General features: G+C 36.6%; 1 protein-coding gene and 1 long non-coding RNA gene across 2 annotated transcripts; both read left to right on the forward strand.

Moving 5' to 3' along the window:
* The first annotated feature begins 1,627 nt into the window (after positions 1-1,627).
* LOC115211094 lies at positions 1,628-19,899 on the forward strand. The gene is made up of 4 exons (XM_029779985.2): positions 1,628-1,780; positions 10,690-11,199; positions 14,913-15,056; positions 18,588-19,899. The coding sequence occupies exons 2-4, from the start codon at positions 10,716-10,718 to the stop codon at positions 18,956-18,958; spliced, it is 999 nt and encodes a 332-aa protein (XP_029635845.1). The 5' UTR covers positions 1,628-1,780; positions 10,690-10,715; the 3' UTR covers positions 18,959-19,899.
* LOC118763173 lies at positions 16,062-17,482 on the forward strand. The gene is made up of 2 exons (XR_004998939.1): positions 16,062-16,941; positions 17,041-17,482. It is a non-coding gene; the product is annotated as an uncharacterized LOC118763173 (long non-coding RNA).
* Positions 19,900-21,570: the final 1,671 nt, after the last annotated feature.

Consider the following 21,570-nt stretch of genomic DNA (forward strand, 5'->3'; position numbering starts at 1 on the left):
AGATTTGCCCATTTTCAAGCAAATGATGCAGATATATCCATATAAGCCATTACAAAAAACACAGCCATTGCTATTCAAAACTTTGTTGCAGGAAAGACAGCCATTACAAGATCCATTCTGTCTTCTGATTTCTGACTTCCATGCTAGTGGTGGAGCTTTGAGCATAAATCTCCTTTCATATCTTCTATCCTATAAGTTGTCCATGCTAAATAGAACTTATTAAATAGGGATTGTTAAATGTACACAACATCCTAATAACATGCTAAAAATTCAAAATTTCGAAAAAAAAAAAAGGAGGGGGACAAGTCTAATAACTATTGATTAAAAAGAAAATTAGATTTTAAAGCTTCATGAGTTTCTGAAAAACTGGAGGGGAAACTCAAAGATTCGATCATGCAAAGCTGACAGCTATTCTATTAATTAGTTTCAAATTTTTGCACAAAGCCAGCAATTTTGGTGATGAGAGTAAGTGAATTACATTGACTCCAGGGCTCAACTGGAACCTATTTTATCAACCCTGAAAGGATAAATGAAAGGCAAAGTTAACCTCAACAGAATGTTGCTAACCTAACGATTCTACGAATTTGCCATCTTAAAGCAGCTCTATTAATTAATGTCAAGCTGTTAATAACTTGTAAATGAAAGCTTCTTGCTACGGTCACTTGGAGAAGTAAGCAAATCCCGGTGAACTACAAAGGGGAACTGATTGGTATAGTTTTTGTGTTATGTTATCAAAAGGGCTCTGTGGTCTAACCATAGGACTTAATTTCAAAGTAAGAGACTAAATATGTATGGATATGTCCTCCTCATGTACACATTTATGCATAACCTTCACTGTATTGTACTTTAGTAATTAGTACTGGACATTAACAAACCCACAAGGGAGCCACCCGACCAACTGGAACAGCATTTAAATCTCCCTCAAATCATACGATAATGATCCAAGACATGATGGCCATTGCTGGAACGTCTTTCATCCGAGCTCTGCTCGATCAGTGCTGATTCCAGGTTAAACACCAAATATTGGTAACTAATTTTTGAATATTGGATAAGAATGAGTGGTAGTTGCATTGTACGACTGCTACAATCGATTTTTTATTTTCATATAAACTTCAACATTTATTTTTCTTCCGATCCGGAAAGAAGGCGAGTACATATCTAAAAGAAAATTTAAGAAACCTCAACATTTTATTATTTGAAACATTCATCTGTAGAATATCATTAATTCAGCCATCGTGCAGTATTGATTGTAAATAAATAAACGACTCTGAATAATTTTTGTTTGTTTGTTTCATTTTTTTATCTTAAGTTTTTAACTTCTAACTTTAAATACAAGGAACTATATATGCACTTCCGAAAGATTAAGAAAACTCGCAGTATTAACGACAATTACCATTGATCTATAAATGAATTATTTTATATCTAATACTATTGTCTAAGAATATTTTTAAAGATACTGCAAGACAACAAATAATCAATAAACATATTATTTCTCCTCGACAAAATTAACGTCAGTTTAATTTTTAAGAAGTAAAATATTTAAAACTGTTATTTGTGGCCGGGTTGGCTTTATCAACCATCAAATGCCGCGAAATCCACAACATTCACTTTACGCTGGTTTAGGTTTGTAAAAAACACTTCGACTACCTGTTGTAAGTTAGTTCCCTTGGCTGATGATCAAACCAGGTAAACTCGCGACATCACACCTGTAAATTGGACAGGTGAAGCAACAACGACACAACTGGAATTGTACAAAATATAATAGTTACCACACATTAAGGTAAGTCGTGTAATCTTTTCTATTTCTGTTGTCTTGTAGACATTATTATTACCCGTTAATTAATTTTAATTAGTGTGTATTAGAGTTGTAAAGAAAAGACACGACTTTCGGTCAGGTTGACAATTAGGAAGTGGAGTGAGTTGGTATCTGGGGGGGGGGGAATTAACGGTAATAATTGTAAACTAAGATAAAGAAAAATAGCAAAAGCAATTTGGGCTTCTATCGAAGGATGGTTATTCCGAAACTCTTGACACATGTGAGGCAGGCAGAAATGTGTGTGCGTGCGCGCGCACACATACACACATACATATATATATATATATATATAATATATATATATATATATATATATATATATATATATATATATATATATATATACCATATATATATATATATACCTATATATATATTATATATATATACCTATATATATATATATATATATATACCTATATATATATATATATATATACCATATATATATATATACCTATATATATATATATACTATATATATATATACTATATATAATATATATATATATATATATATATATAGCGCCTGTATATGAAGGTAACACATTGTGACTAACTGAATAACAATGACGAATGTGTATTTAAAATTAGTGTAAATATATTAGTCCGAGTTGAGTCCAAATATTTTCCTTTTTGTTATAAATTTTACAACTTAAGAGGAAAGAATCCTTATATTGAACAAAATGCGTTGTTGTATTTGGTTGTGGCCTTAACGTTCTGGGTTCAAACCCCCGCCGAGGTAACTTTACCTTACATCCTTAGGAGGGGGATAAAATAAAGTACTGGTCAGGTTTTAATTACGATATGATTGACTATATCCGTGCCTTGAATTTGAGGCCCTGTGCCCAAGTTAGAAATCATGATCACACCTTTAATCCCCAGCCTTTTGGACACTTCATTGTTAGGTGATAATGGCGGAAGGGTTTCTGTGTTAATATATTTGTTCATTTTCATTTGAGAACGATTAATCCTAACATCTAAATTAATATCTAGCGAACGAACACCTGTATTTGTTTGGTAGATGAGTTGATCTTGTGTGTTGGGACTGAAATTATTGCAGTCATTTGTAATCATTAAGAATACAACTATTCAGTGACATTCACTTTATTAAGCGTAGTGAAGTCGAGTCTGTAGTGTTGTGTGTGCTAGATTTTATTTATATAAACTGAAGGAAAGTAGAATTTTTTAAAACAATGTCTATTTTTAAACAAATATTGTGTGAGCCATTAACAGCCCATTAAACTAGCCGCTTTCTCCCGTATTATGAGTATTAAGTATCCTTTCTTAAGTCCTGAACTTTTGGGGGAAGTGGCTTAATCGATTTCCTCCATCTCAAAAAGTCGTTGGCAAAGTAACAGGTTCGAATAGTCTTAAGTTACTTTAACGAGTCAGTTGCAGATTAATTGTTGTAAATATGCACCCATATTTTTGAATGCTTTGCGTTCAAATTCATAGAAATTTGGTCGTATTTAATGCTTTTTGTAGTCTACGTGCACCAATTGATGTGTTTGCGCGAATGGTATCCACGACAATGGAGTTCCCCGTTTCCTAGGGATACAATTTAGGCCAGTTGACCAATGCAATTGGAGAGACTCCGGCAGACGGGAGACATCGAACTTTCCAATTGCTCGTTTAATTATCTTATTTATTCCAGTACGGCTGGAGTTTTATACTTAGAAGATAGTACATGAAAACCGCCAAGCATCCATTTGCATTACATCTACGAAGATGTAATGCAATCGTACTTCGATGCTGTTCTGGAGACATCGGTCTCCTGATTGGAAACCAACAGGATCCTTTTTGGTTGCAAGTGACCTACTATATTGATCACTTATCTGAATCAGTTTTTTTTTTCTAGTTATATCATCTCATTCTTGTTGCGTTTTTATATTTGAAAGTCGGATATGGTGTTTGCTATCTCAAGATAGCCAATGCTGTCTCCTAATCCTACGACGAGGGAACATTAACAAAGGAAGAAGGCAAGAGTCTTTTAAGGCCGGCAGAATTATGAAGACAATTTACTGGCGGAGAGTAGTAAGATTCACTTGAGACCACTTGAAATGCCATTTGGCAAATTTGCTTGCAGTAGACTAGTCATAATAAAAATGACATTGGTAATATAAGAGAGACGCTTTTAAAGATTTCTTTTTTTGCTAAATAACATGACGAAGATCTGAACATCAATTGCGGTTATATACTCAAACATCTTTTTTTTTTAATAATCGATGCTTGATATCTGGTTCAGTTTTTTTTTGAAGCGCCCCAATATTGGTTTCAAATTTTGGCACAAGGCCAGTAATTTCGGGGAAGCGGTAAGGCTACCAATATACTATTTATACATATAATTATGTATATAATTTCAAAGGTTTATAGTTTTAGCAGGCATTCTTTATTTGAAGGAATGAAACTCATTGTTTTTCTAATTTAGAAACCGCTATACATTCACATGCGTATAAAAATGTGTGTGCGTGCATGTAATTAAAAAAGAAATTGGTATTTAAAAGAACCAGGTTTGTTGTGTTTATCTCTATTGCCTGTAGAGTTTCTCTAAACAACATTGACCTACAAACAAATCGGGCGTCATTCTTAAGACGCAAGGAGAAATGTGGGTTAAGAAGATTTTGTTTTCGTCTCCTTTCTCTGTCAATTTGTTGGTTTGTGGTTAGATTAAAAAAAGAAATTAATATTATGTTTACAACGAACAACTTCAAACTCTAATAATTTTATCATGTTTACCTTTTAAATATTAACTGTATTGTTTGTGCTATTTCCCGAACTAAACTTTCTCTCTTTTAAATTAATTAATACCTTTGAGAGGGACATGAACTGTCACACACGACCATTTCTCATCTCATGTAAAGAAAGCAAAACGATTATAATTCCAGTTAATTTCTTTTTACATTAACCGTTTATTGTATATGCGTAAAATACCGGAGTGTCTTCTTCTTAGGAAGTTATAGCCAGGTATTTTATTATTCAGGAAGCACATAGATATCAGGTGACTCACTACTGCCTTATTCATTTTTAAAACCCTTGTCCTAAATAATATTTCAGAAATTTACGAATGTGGGCAAATTCATAACAACAGCTAGTCAAGATATACATACAAATCAATTATAAAGTAGACACGTACCGCGGGAGCACCGACTCGGTCGTCTCGAAAAAAAAAAACTTCAAAATGGAAAAAATAACTTGGTCGATTATTTTCCAAATTTACCCCAAAATATGCATTAAAAAAAGGAAAACGAGGAAACAAAGTACAGAGGGAACCCTAAATTGTATTATGCATAAACCAAATAGTTTAATTTGAAACACTAAATAAATAATAATAATATTAATAATAAGGGGCATTTAGAAAAGCAGACACTTCAATGCTTCAAAGGTTCAGCTTTATGGAATATCCACTATACTTTAGGTTGAAACAGAAAATAAAATGAAAAATAGAATTGAAAAACAAAGAAATTATTAAATTCCATCGACTCTAAACTTTAACCAGTAACCCTAATTCGAATCCCAAATCATAACGTTAACATTTTTTAAAACTAATGCATATTTTGCATGCTCAGAGGAATCGACCAGCTTATTTTCCATTTTAAGTTTTATATTTTGAAGCTTTAAACACACACATTCAATAATATAACAAAATGACTGATAAACTAATTTAAATAAGAATGCTATTCACCATTTAATATAGTTTGAGACCAGTTTTGATTTTCATTGTGAGATCAATAAAATCGGTAAGAGATAATTTAGTACTTTACGAATATGTAATATATTGGCCTCTATTTAATAATTTACAAATTTATGACCTTGTGCTAAATCAACAGACCATATGATTCTATCAAAATGTAAAGATTTCTCATTCAACACAATTTTGGAGCACCTTCCTATTAAAATCATCATCATCATTTAGTTTAATGTCTGCTTTCCATGCTGGCATGGATTGGGTGGTTTGACTGAAAACTGGTAAGCCAGGGGCCTACACCAGGTTCCGATCTGATTTGGCAAGGTTTCAATGGCCGGATGCCCTACCTGACAGCAACCACTCCGAGAGTATAGTGGGTGTTTTTTTTATGTGCCACTGGCCTGACACCAGCATTGACCACGACTACAGTCTCACTTCGCTTGACAGGTCTACACAAGCATGGCATATTGCCAAAGGTCTTTGTCACCCGTCACTGTCTCCATGAGGCCCAATGCTTGAATGGTACTTTACGTGCCACGAGCATGAGTGCCATTCAAATGGCACTGGTATCGGCCATGACTATGATTTCACTTGGTTTGACAGGTCTTCACAAGCACCAGTATATCACCCAACGATTGACGGGTGCTTTTACAGGTTTTTTTACAGGGCTTTTGACAGGTCTTCTCAAGCACAGCATATATCCAAAGGTCTCGTCGCTTGTCATTGCCTCTGTGAGGCCCAACATTCAAAGATTGTGCTTCACTAACTTGTCCCATGTCTTCTTGGCTCTACCACTTCCACAGGTTCCCTCCACTGTTAGAAAGTGACACTTCTTCACACAGTTGACCTCATCCATACACATCACATGACCATACCAACACAATCATATCTCTTGCACACCACATCTGATGCCTCTTATGTCCAACTTTTCTCACAAGATGCTTACACTCTGTCGTGTATGCACACTGATATTACACATCCAGCAGAGCATACTAGCTTCATTTCTTACAAGCCTACGCACATCCTCAGCAGTCACAGCCCATGTTTCTCTGCCGTATAGCATGGCTGTTCACACACATGCATCATACAGTCTGCCTTTCACTCTGAGTGAGAGGCCCTTTGTTATCAAATTATATGGTAGAAAGTGTTAATTTACTAAAGTAAAATATGTTTTCATGGTCAACTGAATTTTACATTGTGTTACAAGCTTGATTTCAAATTATTTTATTTAAGAATAGTACAAGAGAAATTCAAAACAATTCTGTGGAAAATAACTCAATTTACAAAAATAAACAGTAAGAAAATGGCAAAAAAATCCTCTCAGGAAACATATAAATAAACAAAATATAAAACCATGCATATCCTATCTCAGTTATATATTATTGAAGAACAGAGCCATTTTGATAGTATTATAGGCCCCAGGCAAAGCAATGCACTGAGTCTGTAGTATTTTTTTATTGATGGCAAGCCACATCATTCATGGTTCCTATTGGCTTCCGTTGGAACCACAAGCAACAGTAAGATGGCACTGCTCCAAGAGATCCTGGCATATCCGTCTAAACATTTTTCACCCAAAATACTTGAGGAATTATCATATGCGATTGCAACAATAAGGGACAGCCAAGCACCCTCCCAAGTATCATTTGATACTTTACTGAACTGGGATTAGTGCTGGATTAACCATGAAGCAAAATAAGCATATGTTTAGGGCATCAAGGGAAGGAATTGGCACCACAGAAATGGTAAAAGGTTTACAGCACAAAAGAAATCACTTTAAACTTTCTAAAATAATATTTGGGATGCCTTTATTTCTATTAAATATAGATGCAGATGTGTTACCTAAGTTTAATTTTGAGGATCTCATCAAAGACTGCAATTCAAAAAAGCAACTTTTCAAATCTAAATAAAAATTGGAAGGAGACAAAAATAAACATTATTTTCCCTCTCTTTATCTTTTGTTTCATTTTATAAAATACAAATTTATTTTATGGTTTGTTATTGTTTATATTTTGAATTACATAATCTTTTATGGGGGCACCAAAATCTTTTAGGTGCTTTGGGCCTCGATGGGTCTTAATCTGGTCCTGGTTGGGATGCTGACAAAGTCCAAAGCTTCCAGATCCTTGAAAGTCACATTCAGCTCCCCTGGATGTCTTTAAAGCCACAGGTTGGAAAATGTAATTTACTGACAAATTATGGTATTTCAGTATCTTACTCTATTGAGCTTATGGATGCAGCAGCAGCAATCTCTTCTCCCATTACAACAATAAGGAGGTGTGATGTAATAAGAGCTACTGACATTGGGGTTGTATAAAAAGGCATCTGCTTTTACTCAAAGGCAAAAAAAAAAAAAAAAGGAGTCTTTCAGGTCTCATTCCATCTTCTCTGGACAATCCCACTGGTTTTAGAATACCCTGGTTGAGGCTTGCTAAATTTCAAATCCATTACTCATGTGCCATTGTGTATTCAAACAGTACTCTTAACTTTACATTGTCATAGTTTATCAACTTGTCAGAAAATATTACTTGTGATAGTCTTTGTATGAACTTGATGCTATGAAACTTCCAGTAAGCATTGGTCATTAAGTTCTGTCAAAGATTCTGGAGTAAAATAAAATATTTTTTCTTTTTGCCTTTCAAATGAGGGGATGCAGTAGAACTATCTTTCCTTTATATTTGTAAGGGACACAGTTTCAAAGCATTATCCTCATGCTGGCTTCAGCTGTTTGTTTACACCTTCATAATTCTGTCACCTTGTTAATGGAGCTTAGCTTCAAATGTGACCGCTCCATTTCAGATGAGTATTAAATGGACAGGATGGAGAACTATTATTCAGTAGTTTGCAGTGATTAATATTGGATAATCATTTAATACAATTAAATGCTTGCAGAGAAAAGTAGCTTATACAAAAATGCAATAAATTTTCTCTCTCACCATATATATATATGTGTGTGTGTGTATAAATATATATGCATTTGTATGTTTGTGTGTGAGTATGTGTGTGCATATGTGTTCGTGTATGTGTGAATATGTTTGTGTGTATGTGTGGATATGTGTTTGTATGTGTGAATGTGTTCATGTGTATGTATGTGTGAAAATGTGTTTGTGTGTATGTGAATAGGTGTGAATGTTTGTGTGTGTGTACAGTACTTTGCAAAAGTCTTCAGCCACTTTAAACTATTGTAAATTTCTACTAATTGCCAACTTATAAGTGGATGTTTTGCATTGTTTTTTACAGATGATGCATTGACCCTGTTGCAGTCATTTCCATACCTAATCCTTATATTTTGTAGTTGGGGTTCTGAATGAGATTGGAAGATGTGAGACGACCACCAAAAATGGCCAAACAAAAGTCTTCAGCCACCTCACATAAACCAATCAAGTTTTAAAACAGAAAAATTTCTATAATGAAAATTTATTCCATAAGGTTCATTCCAAGAAGTTACCATGCATTGTTAATATTTCATGTGGCTTCACTTATCTTGAATAATTGCTTTAGATACGTGCATATCCTTCACCATCTTCAAAGCTATGAGATGCCACTCCCTGTGGCTGAGCTCCCACAACTCTTCAAGGTTGTGTGGATTCTTGTGACAAACTCTTCTCTTCAGTTCTGTCCACATTTGCTCAATGTTATTTCAGTCAGTCAGGGCTCAGAGCTGATCAATCTTGGAATATGGTAATACATCAACCAGGCTCTTTTGTGTTGCACACCATCTGCAGCATGGAGCTCCGTCATGTTGAAAAATCTCACCTTCAACCAAGTCTGATATCAAATTGTCCTTCAGCAATTGGATGTATTTGGTACTATTCAAATTACCATCAATTTTAACCAACTTTCTTTGACCATCTCTTTTTATGTATCCCCAAAGCGTCAGACTCTTACCACCAAACTTCATTGTGTAATGTAGGTCATTTTGCTTTCCTGGAGGCCTTCTGACAAATTCTCGCTTATTAGACTGATGAAATTATTGCTGCCTTTCTGAGATACAGCTCTCTGGAAAAGTTCAGCTAACTGAAATGGATTATGGATACAGTTTCTTAAGTGTAAGCAGGCCAGGCCAATAGATGAGATTTGAAAGAGCCTTGTTAGCTTTGTGATCAGACAAAACCTAGCTGATAGGCTAGGTGAGCTGTGATCCAACATTAGTGACCATTAAATCATTAAATCCCATCTATTTTTGTCTTCTGGACATCATGTGACTTTCTTCTCTGTTGATGCAACAACCTTTCACTCAGCAGAAGACACTCTCTTTTGAGAATTTTAGAAATGCCATCATTTCCACACTGACTGGTGACAAAATCATCCTGTTGATTTTAAAACTTAGATCAAAATTACAAGTGGTCAAGCTTAGGATGCTATGCTTTAGCATAGATAGAATGAATATTGTGGTCTTTGCCTGTTGCAATCATTTTACCAAACTGGGTCTTATGATAAACAGTATTTTGTTCCATCATAAATTCAAGCATATAAAGTTACCTGAACTGATTCTTGTTCCAAACAGGGTCATCTTATTGACTTTATCATAATACATAAACATTTGTAGTCCCTGTAGCATTAAAAGTCTTGTGTGGCATTTTAACATGTTAAATGGTTAAAATATTGTAGAAGGAAAGCTGAAACTGGTTGTTAGGATAAAGTTTGCACCAAATAGCACAAAGCCCCAAGACCCTCCAACATCTGCATTCTTTTGTAAAACTCTCAGAAAATTTCTTCATCGACATGTATTAGAAGTACACTATATATCAGATCAAAGTGAACACCATTGCAGCATTGACCCATGAGAATAACACATTTTGTCCTTCTTGGCACTTAGTATTAGTCACTGTTTCCTACATATAAAAGCATGAATTTTGTCCTGGCAATTGATAAGCCCCAAGTAGGGCAAAATCCCTACTAGGAGTTTGTCATTCTCATGGGTCATATCTACAATGATGTTTTTCTGGCTCCACCTTGTGTGGTTTTAATACTGTATATTTCTGAGATTTTCTGCCAACAAAAATCACAGTAGCATACCTTTCATTGGGGTATATACATTTAGTATGATACACATATGGCGTTTTTTATCTATTGCTTTTCGGTTGTGATCACTGATTGAAATTCATATTTTTATTTTAATCCCATAAATTGTCTTGTGTATATTTGCAGTCCTCATATTATAATTTTGCCATTTTTATCTTTTTAGGTTTCTGCTTTGAATGAATTGCCATCATGAGGGGTATGATAAAATACTGGCCACAAAATACCCGTCTTTTTATCCTTTCTAATCTGATGTTGGTTACCATGGTCCTGTGTTTAACAGCTCTTTTTTTGCCTTATTGGTTTGTCGTTGACTTCCACTATACAAAATCCAATGAGCCAATAAAAGTTTATATGTCAACTAAAAAACCCACAACAGTCGTTACTTCAACACAGACAACTGCAAATGTCTCTGCCCCAGCGACTGGCAGAAGGAAACGATCAGTAGACTGGAACTGGCTACATGCTCTTTTGCCAACCCAAATACAGCTGCGCTACAAACGTCAGCTTACTAAACTTGGTCAGACCTTTAACAATTTGTATGTTCCCGAAGTAAATGTTGGCCTATTTTACATGGAATACCCATATGCTGATTTCAAGACCTTAACTGAGTTGAAGTACAAGCTGATATCTCTTATACATCTTGAGAACACTGCTCCAGTTTTAGTGGTTCCCAGTAAGTATTTATTCTGTTGTATTGTTCACAAAAACAATTCTATGGAAAAGAGTATATTATCATCATTTTTACATCCACTTTTTTGTGCTGGCATGGGTTAAATGGGTTGACATATTCTGTATAAGTTTTTACTTGGAGATATTACCTTCCTAGACAGGTCGGGGGCCATATCTCATTCATACATTCCATTTTATTTAGCATTCAATCATTACATAGTATGAGGTACATTTTAACATAGTACCAGCACTAGAGCAGTTGTTGTCTTCCTAGCAAAGCTAAAGACTCTTCTCTCCACTACAACATTGTTGCTGTTCATTCACTGGCACCTGAGGGGTTATCTTGTCCCTGACATGACTAAAGAGGGTGCCTAATTCCTTTTCTTGTCTCCATCTGTTTGATCCTTTCTTTTCCATACAACTAGTTGTCACATCCCTGGCCCTAGAAGGAAATGGTCTGTGATTGAACTAAAGACACTCATTTCCCTGCTTCAATCTCGTCTAGATTTTTCGAAAGATCTTCTTCCCCTTGCATCAGTCTCTATTCGTATTATTCATCGATCAACATATTAGGCTTGATGCCTGAGTGGGAATTGAGTTTCATAGCTTCAGTATAAACTGTTGCTTATAGGAGTTGCTTCCATTTTCATTCTTATAAGCAGCTTTACATGTTAAGAAGTTTTATTGAGATAATCTAGTATTGCCTTTAATATCCTGCCTAGGTTAGAGTGAAGATGACTGAGTAGGAGGAGTTTCCCCATACCACTCTGCAAGAGAGGCCAGAATGTGTTAATGCCCCCTTAGCACTATGTGGTGTGGTAGGGAGTTTTATATAGACAACCGAGTATCTCTAATACTAATTTTTTTTTTATCAGAGAAGAGCCTAATATCAGTTAGGAAAACAGTTGTCCCAAGTACTGTCTTTCGGGGCTAAGAGTATTTCTTACACACAGCATCATCTGTTGCAGTTTTAATGACAGATTGGCATAAAGTTGTTAGCCGCAAACAAACTGAGGCTGTTTCCATGGAACTAAATTATGCATTTAGATAAAGAGAGATTTATTGTATTTGTCCAGGCTTATAAACCAATGTCTGATAATCCCCCATAGTCAGAATGAATGATATAATTAGAGAGGGAAACATGATGGTTGTTGGCAAGGAGATTGAATTAACAAAACATGGTATTGTCCTTTGCCATCTCCTTCATGAAATTCAGTTTATTGGGATTAGCTGTCATCAGTTCCTCCTACGCCTTCTCTCTCTCTTCTACATCTTCCATCCAGTTGCAATCTAGCATTTTACATATGTATAGGTACGTCCATCAAAACACAGTCTTCTCTCTTCCACCTTTCATCTGATTCTTAATATACCCAGTTTTCCTCTCATCTCTTTTCTCCTCTGTCCTCATTCATACACATTCAACAGAGCATACTCATCTCATTTCTCTGTAGCATTTATAAATCTTCTGCACTCAACGCCCTTCTCTCTCCACCGTGTAACTTCACTCTTTATACAGAAGCTTCAGTGTATGCGAGTGAGAAAGCGAGAGAGAGAGGCATTCTGAATTGCTAGCAAAGTTACCAGCTCTCTTGCTCCCCTTCTCACTACACACACACACACACACACACACACACACAGTTTCCTTTATATTTTTGAGTGAGGTCCTCTTCTAACAACTGTGCCATCTTCACTAATCCTGCTACTCACTACCCCTCTCTTTTGCGTCCTTCTTTTTCCCCCCAACTCATCACTCTTTGATCATCTACCCTTCAACTCTACCTCATCTTTGCTTCCCCATCACTTTGCATCCCCTCCCATCATTCTCCTTCCCATACAGTCTTGCACTCTGATTCTTCAACTCATTTTGTGCCTTCTGAAGTTATCTAGACTTCGCATTGCCATTATCTGTCTCTTGCTATTCCCATTGTTCATTTTTCTCTTTCTCTCCCTTTCCACTACTAGACATGAGTAGCCGGCAGATTCTCTCCCCCCACCACCACTTCTCATACTTCAATTTCTTCATCCACTAGCATGAAGCTGATCCTCACCTCATCCCAAGGTTTGTAGTTCTGCAAGCTGCATGGCAACCTCAATAGTGCAGGCAGCATGTATAGAAAGCACCTGGTCCACACTGTAAAGTGGTTGATGTTAAGAAGGGCAAGCTGACGGAACCGTTGGCATGCCGGGCAAAATGCTTAGCAGTATTTCATCTGCTGCTACGTTCTGAGTTTAAATTCCGCCAAGGTCGACTTTGCCTTTCATCCTTTTGGGGTTGATGAATTAAGGACCACTTACACATTTGAGTCAATGCAATCGACTGCCCCCCCCCCATCCTTCCCCACAAAATTTTCAAGGCCTTGTGCCTAAAGTAGAAATGACAGTAGTTATTATTATTATTATTATTATGGTGGCAAGCAGGCAGAATCATTAGCACGCCAGGCAAAATGCTTTGCGGAATTTTGTCTGTTGTCATGTTCTGAGTTCAAATTCTGCTAAGGTCAACTTCACCTTCCATCCTTTTAGGGGTCGATAAATTAACTACCAGTCAAGTACTGGGGTTGATGTGATCGACTTACCCCTTCCCCACAAATTTCAGGCCTTGTACCTATAGCAGAAAGGATTATTATTATTATTAAGGTGGCAAGTTGGCAGAACCATTGACACTCTGAACAAAATACTTAGCAACATTTCATCCATCTTTATGTTCTGAGTTTAAATTCCTCTTTGGTCAACTTTGCCTTTGATCTTTTCAGAGTCAATAAAATAAGAACCAGTTTAGCACTGGAGTCAATGTAATTGACTAGCTCCTACCCCACCAGGCCTTGTGCCAATAGAAAGATTATTATTATTATTATTATTAGAGGCAATAGGTATGTGGTTAAGAATTTCTTTCTGCAACCAGGTGCTTCTGGTTTCAATCCCACTGTGTACCACCTTAGGTTGAACCAACACCTCACATAAAATTCGATAGAGAGAACTATGCAAAGCTCATCCTGCACAAGCCCCTATAAACCATTCCTCTGGATCCCTCCATTTTCCTGACCTCTGTCATTTAAGCTATTCCCCCCCCCCCCCCATTTAGTGTCTACTCTCTTGCTTTGTTTCTCTACCCATTACCACCCGATCAAAGTTGTAAATCTGTTCCTATCACCTTACTAACACTCTCTCATCACCCTTTTTAAAATCATAGCCCCCATCTCTTCTATTTCTAAGTTATAGAAGCCACTTTAGCCTTGCAAGTTGTCAGACAATCTTCAGTTTTGCCAGTGCCACACCAAAAAAAAAAGGCATCTAGTACACCCTGAAAAGTGGTTGGCATTAGGATGGGCATCCAACCTAGAAGTCATGCCGAAGCAAACATTAGCACATGACGCAGTGCTCTAACTTATCGGATCCTGTTGAACCATCCAGCACATGCCAGCAAGGAAAACAGACATTAAATGATGATGATGGTTGGTGATTGAGGGGAACTAATAAATCCGTTGATCAAACTAAAACATCTGAGGCATTTATTCTACTAACTTACATCTCTTATGCAGACAACCGTTTGAAAAAATAATGATTAATAAATTAAGTACCAAATGAAATACTGGAATCAATAAAATCAACTTAAACCCTTTGAAAGTCCTGCCCCAGCTTGGTTGCATTCTGTTGACTGATTCCCCTTAAAAAGAATAAAAGGGAAATTATTTTTGTTTTTCTTTTTTTTTTTTTTAGAAACTTTGTATGTTGGCCAAGTCTTGTATTCCATTGGTATGTTTGCTTTAACCATGTGTACAGTTGGAATATTCATATTGGCATGCCAAAAATATAGCTCCGTTACTGGTGAGATTGCATCTGCAGGCTTTGTGACATTTTCAGGTGAGTAAACTATATTTTGTATATAATTTTAATACAATTAATACATATTTTTTTTAATATTTATGTATGCATTAATTGTGAACGTTTAGATACTCTACTAAAAGCTAATCATGAAAAAATAGCTTTGGCAAATTTTTGCTGTCTAAAGGATCTCGAGTCAAGATTCTTGACTCCTGACATCAAAACAACTTAGGTGTAAATAGCTACCATAACTTCTACATTTCATTGCTGCAAATAATATGAACACTGTCTAATTATTAATTATCCTGCAGCGTTGAGTTCAGAATCTTCATACAGAATGAACTCTACCAGGTCAGGTAATACTTTATGTACATTCACTACATAAAGACAGTTTTCACATGCTACTCTTATGAACCAACTGGTTACAAAGTTCTCATAAATATACAGCTTGTGTTACAACAATGTAATGTGTAATTTTATGAAAAAACTAAACATCCTGGTGGCACTCCACTGGATATGTAACGTCAGTGTGCATACACGACAGAGTGTAAGTGCCCTGAGAGAAAAGTTGGACATAAGAAGCATCAGATGGGGTACAAGAGAGACGACTGCGCTGGTATGGTCATGTGTTGCATATGGATGAGGACAGCTGAGTGGAAAAGTGTCACACCCTAGCAGTAACAGGAGCCTGTGGAAGAGGTAGATCCAGGAAGACCTGGGATGTGTTGGTGAAGCATGACCGTTAAACGTTGGGCCTTTGGAGATATGCTGTTTTTGAGAAAACCTGGCAAGCCAAGTGAGACCGTAACCCGTGGCCTATGCCAGTGCAGCCTAACTGGCTCATTTAAGGGTGCCTTTCAATCATTGGGCAATAAACTGCTTGTGAAGACCTGTTGAGGCAAGTGAAATCATTGTCATGGCTGATGACAGTACCGCCTGATTGGCACCCGTGCTGGTGGCACATAAAAAGCACCCACTACACTCTTGGAGTGGTTGGTGTTAGGAAGGGCATCCAGCTGTATAAACTTTGCAAGATCAGATTGGAGCCTGGTGCAGCTTTCTAGTTTGCCAGTCCTCAGTCAAACCATCCAACCCATGCCAGCATGGAATGCTGATGTTAAATGATGATGATGATATTAATACAAAAGAAAGGTGGGGTTTGAAAACATATAAAAAACATATTTTCATATAAAGAACAGGATAACTTTTTCTTTTTACCTGATCGATTGTAATTAAAGGCAGTGAGATCGTCCGTTGCTTCATCTGGATGCAGAACAGTGCTGTCATTTTTCAGTTAAATGCCTTTTCTGTATCTGTAAAGTTGAAGCAAATATTAAACTTTTTAAGGAGAGTATAGGACATTGGAATGGGACATTTATAGTTCAATTTCCTTAAGAAATGTATTCATGAATTATGGTGATATGTTGCTGAAGACTGGGTCTTTGGTTTCACTTATGACACACTTTGTAAAAAATGTGAGGAAGAAATTACAAGTGATAGATGTCAAGCATTTTATTAATTATGAGGAACAAGTGGGTCGACCAAGAATCAGAATCATATTGCAAACATAACTCTGTTATTTTACCCCCACAGTACATTTGAAAGTCCTTAACTGCTGCAACCAGTCATTGCTCCGTCTCTCTCGATGCTTTGCAGTTAGCTGCCACCACTGGTTTCTGTCCCCTGTCATGCATAGCAGGGTTATGGCGTTGTGACCTGTCCAGTCAGACCAGGATTTTCTGTGTCTTCTTCTCTTTTTCCCTCCCTCAGTTGGGCCCCAAAGGATGGTTTTGGACAGGGAGTTGTGGCAGGATATGTGACCATACCAAGCAAGCTTTCATCTTTTTACTTGTGCAAGGAATGGTTCCTGTCTACCATTGTATTTGTTGACTTTGCTGCCTGACAAATCGTTTTCTGTGTATGTGTAGCAGATTTCTGAAAAACTTATACTCAAATGCCTGGATTCTTTGTTCTATGTCAACTGTAAGAGTCCATCTCTTCCACTCGTACAGAAGGACCAAAGCTTTGGACACTTTTAGTCTCATTGGAAAACTAATAGAGTTGCTCTTCCATAGAGCGTTCAGTTTTGTCATGGCAGGAGAGACTAAACTGAGTCTTGTTGTTATCTCCTTTTGAAATCTGTTGTCATTTGATCAAAGGGAATCTTTGGCATTTAAAGGTATCCACTTCGTCTCACATCTATCTTCATTATGCTAAGTGATATGTTTTTCAAAAAAACAAAAAAAAAACATGATTCATCCCATGTTCTGTTGCTGTCAAAAATTGTTTCTGTAGTTTGAATTTTTCTTGCTTCCTCTTAGATATTTTAATAGCCTTATTAAGTTTATTTTAAGAAAATGTTAAGGTGTTGTAGTCCTACACTAGCACTTTAAAGAGATACTCAGCTCTTGGCAAATAGAAGTTGCAATACAGGTTTAATTCATAGTTGAAAATTTCAAACAGGAGGAAACAACCAATAACAAATGATTCAAGTGCTTCATTGGTTTGTGATACTGAGCTTCTTAGAAATCTAGTTTAGAGAAACATAGGTTTTGCCTAGAAAATAAGCCAAAATTCAGTAAATTCAATGATGATATGCTCAAATTTGTTATTAATTAACTTTTGTCTCACTCATTACTAATTTCTGTAACTTTTTCTAAGCACAATATAAACAAGAAAGTTGGTTATCTTTCCTCATTCCAGTTCCTCTACCTCCGTCCTTAAACCATTCTGATCATTTTCTTTCTTTTGTGTGTGTGTATGTGTGTGTGTTCCTGGAGAGTAAATAATTAAAGATGTGTACTCTTCAAAGTCTCATTTATTGGTGTCTTATTTTAAAAGCTTTAATGCTGTCTTAGACCAGATACTGAAGATAATGTTAAACAAAACAACCCAATTTAATTTTGTTTTCCTTACAATGAAACACAATCAATAGATAGACCCAGAAAATTTTCAACCATTCAGCTGAAAACTTAGAAGTGAGATATTTTTCTTTGTTAAAGAAAGATCTGTGCCATAGCAGCTTGAAATGTTGAGTTCAATAGACAAAAATCACTTGATAATCAACAAAACATTTGGAGGTGTTTGGCTTAGTGGTTGGGGTGCTGGACTCGTAATCATAAGATTGTGGTTTCGATTCCTGGACCGGAAAAAAACACTCCATTTCACATTGCTCCAGTCCACTCAGCTGGCAAAAATTAATAATCCTGTAATGGACAGGTGTCCTGTCCAGGTGGGGAATATATATGCCATTGAAACTGAGAAACTGGCCCTCATGAGCCTGGCATGGCTTGAGAAGGAAATACTTTTTATTTTATCAACAAAACAGTCAACTATAGGATGTTACTGTTCACTGCTGGGTTAAAAAAACTTTTTGAAAGCCTACAGTGTTGAACATCACTTTGTAATAATTTAGCTAGCAAGGAGATAGTTTATCATTGTGACTTAATCTAATTATACTTTATTAAGTAATCATAATATTGCAATAATTGTTACAAGATGCTTATATTTCCTTTGTATTTCTCCCCCTGTTTAATCTACATTTTTATTTTCCATTTAATATATTTTCAGCTCTTGCATTAATTTTTGGTGTGGCATTTTCTGGAATCCACACTGAAGGAGACATCTGGGATGATTTTCCTGTTATGAATAGAGTCATTCTTAACACTGCTCCGTATGTCACTTTAAACTGGGGTTATTATTTTGCCTTATGTGGTCCTTTACTGTGCATCTTCTGTTGTGTTCTCTTGTGGACACAAGCTTGTTCAACTTGTATGATAGTGGAAGAAATTCGTAGGAAGCAGATTGCTGAAATCCGATCCTCAGTCCCTTATAGACCGTTGGAACCCAGCAGAACAGGACATATTAATACTGGAATGAGGCGTGACCCTGCACCTTGGCCTAAAAAGATTGTTGAATCTGATAATGAATTTGCAATGTAAACCCCTTTTTAATTACACGTTTTCTTATATTCATAAAAAAAAAAATGTATCTTAGTTTTTATATTTTCCCCCCCCTTTCAGTTTCACTGTATTAACCCTTCATAGTAAAAGTACTTCCATTACATTACTTTTCTAATTTTGTTGAGGTGCTTTTAATAGGAATGTACATGGATATTTTCTATTCTCCCATATTAAACTATTCATTTGTCCTACAATATTTATCAAGTTTTTCTCTCGACTTCCATTTAAGCTTGGTACACAGATTTACTAATGATTATTCCTCTTCAAGTTGTCATAAATTCATTATTATGCTAATTTATAAACTATTATTACAGAAAATTGAAGAAATATACTTCAGATTTGTAATAAATTTTCAATATCCAAAGCTCATTTAATTCATAACATATTCCAACTTATTGCTTTGTTTAGATGCAAACTTTAAAGATGATTTATTTCAATGAATTTTTACAAACTAATTACTGTCCATTTCACTCGTTAACAGATTGCTAAATTTTTATCAATTTTTGTGACAATGTAACTAAAATTGGAATTGTTTATATACATTTAGTATTTTAAAGTGATTTTTAAGGTGGCCAGCTGGTAGAATTGTTAGCATACTTAGCAGCATTTTGTCTATCTTTATATTCTGAGTATTTTATCCTTTCAAGGGTCGAGAAAATAAATATCAGTCGAGCACTGGGGTCAAAATAATTGACTTATCCCCTGCCCTGAAATTGTTGGCTTTGTGCCAATTTTTAAACCAATATTTTCAAGTGTTTTCTATCATTTTCCATCCATGTCATTTATTTTATACAAGTAATTTTATTATGTAAATAAAATAAGCTCTAAACAGAAGCTCTGCAATATATGTAACGCTAGTAGACTTCTATAAAAGGATTTATATACCAAATTGCTATTTTGTATTAAACTTTAAAACGATTGATATTTCGTTTTGATTCTTTAACCACTTTGCATGATCACAAAAACAAACAGAAAGCAAGAATTATTGCAGAATGTAAGACTCATATTCAAATCTTTGTTCAAAATTAATATAATTTAGCAGCAGCACAATTTTTTTCAATTTTGTTGCCATCCAAAGAATACACCTAAAAATTTCAGAATGCAAAGGAGCTAAAGCTTCATCTAAAAAATGGTGGTTCCAGATAGACTAATGATTTATGTAAAAGGAATGGTGGTCAATGAGGAAACTAGGGATAGATGAATGGCTGGTGAGAGCTGTGCAAGCCATGTACAGGGATGCTGTAAGTAAGGTTAGGGTTGGCAACGTGTACACTGAAGAATTCAAGGTAGAGGTTGGGGTCCACCAGGGTTCAGTCCTCAGCCCCCTCCTATTTATCATAGTCCTCCGGGCAATTACAGAGGAATTCAAGACAGGATGCCCCTGGGAGCTCCTCTGTGCTGACGACCTTGCTCTAATTGCTGAGTCACTATCAGAACTGGAGAAGTTCCAGGTGTGGAAGGAGGGATTAGAATCGAAGGGCCTTAGAGTCAACCTAGCTAAAACCAACGTCCTAATAAGTAGGAAGGTAGACAAACCACAAATGCCTTCAGGTAGATGGCCCTGCTCGATCTGTAGAAAAGGCGTAGGTAGAAACTCTATAAGATGTACCCAGTGTAAGCTATGGACACATAAGAGGTGCAGCAATGCCAAAGGAAGGCTAACTGGGAAGATAGTTTTTGTATGTGGCAGATGCTCAGGAGCAATAAACTCTGAAAATCTGCAGAAAACAACTTCCGTCACTTTCCAGGGGAAAAACTAGAAGTAGTTGATAGCTTCCGTTATCTAGGTGACCAAGTCAGTAGTGGGGGTGGGGGTGCTAAAAGCGTAACTGCTAGAATAAGACTAGCCTGGGCAAAGTTCAGAGAGCTCTTACCTCTGCTGGTGACTAAAGGCCTCTCACTCAGAGTAAAAGGCAGACTGTATGATGCATGTGTACGAACAGCCATGCTACACGGCAGTGAAACATGGGCCGTGACTGCTGAGGACATGCGTAAGCTCGTGTGGAATGAAGCCAGTATGCTCCGATGGATGTGTAACGTCAGTGTACATACTCGACAGAGCGTTAGTACCTTGAGAGAAATGTTGGACCTAAGAAACATCAGTTGTGGTGTGCAAGAGAGACGATTGCGCTAGTATGGTCATGTGGCAAGAATGGATGAAGATAGGTGTGTGAAAAAGTACCAATCCCTAGCAGTTGAGGGAACCCGTGGAAGAGGTAGACCCAGGAAAACCTGGGATGAGGTGATGAAGCACGACCTTTGAACTTTAGGCCTTACCGAGGCAATGACCAGCGACCAAGACCTTTGGAAATATGCTGTACGTGAGAAGACCAGGCAGGACAAGTGAGTCCAGCCCACTTCAGCATGTCTTTCCTCCCTTGGACACACAAAGACCTGTTGAGGCAAGCGAAGTCGAAATCGAACCTCATCCGACGACAGGCACCCATGCCAACCTCCCTTCATTGGACACTAAACTCTGCTTGCAAAGACCTGTTGGGGCAAGTGAAATCGGAATCGAAATTGAACCAATCCTATGACTGGCACCCAGCAGTTGCCAGAACCGCTGGACTGACTCCTGTGCAGGTGGCAAG

Source organism: Octopus sinensis, linkage group LG4 (genome assembly GCF_006345805.1).
Source record: "Octopus sinensis linkage group LG4, ASM634580v1, whole genome shotgun sequence".
In the NCBI taxonomy this organism is placed as follows: domain Eukaryota; kingdom Metazoa; phylum Mollusca; class Cephalopoda; order Octopoda; family Octopodidae; genus Octopus; species Octopus sinensis.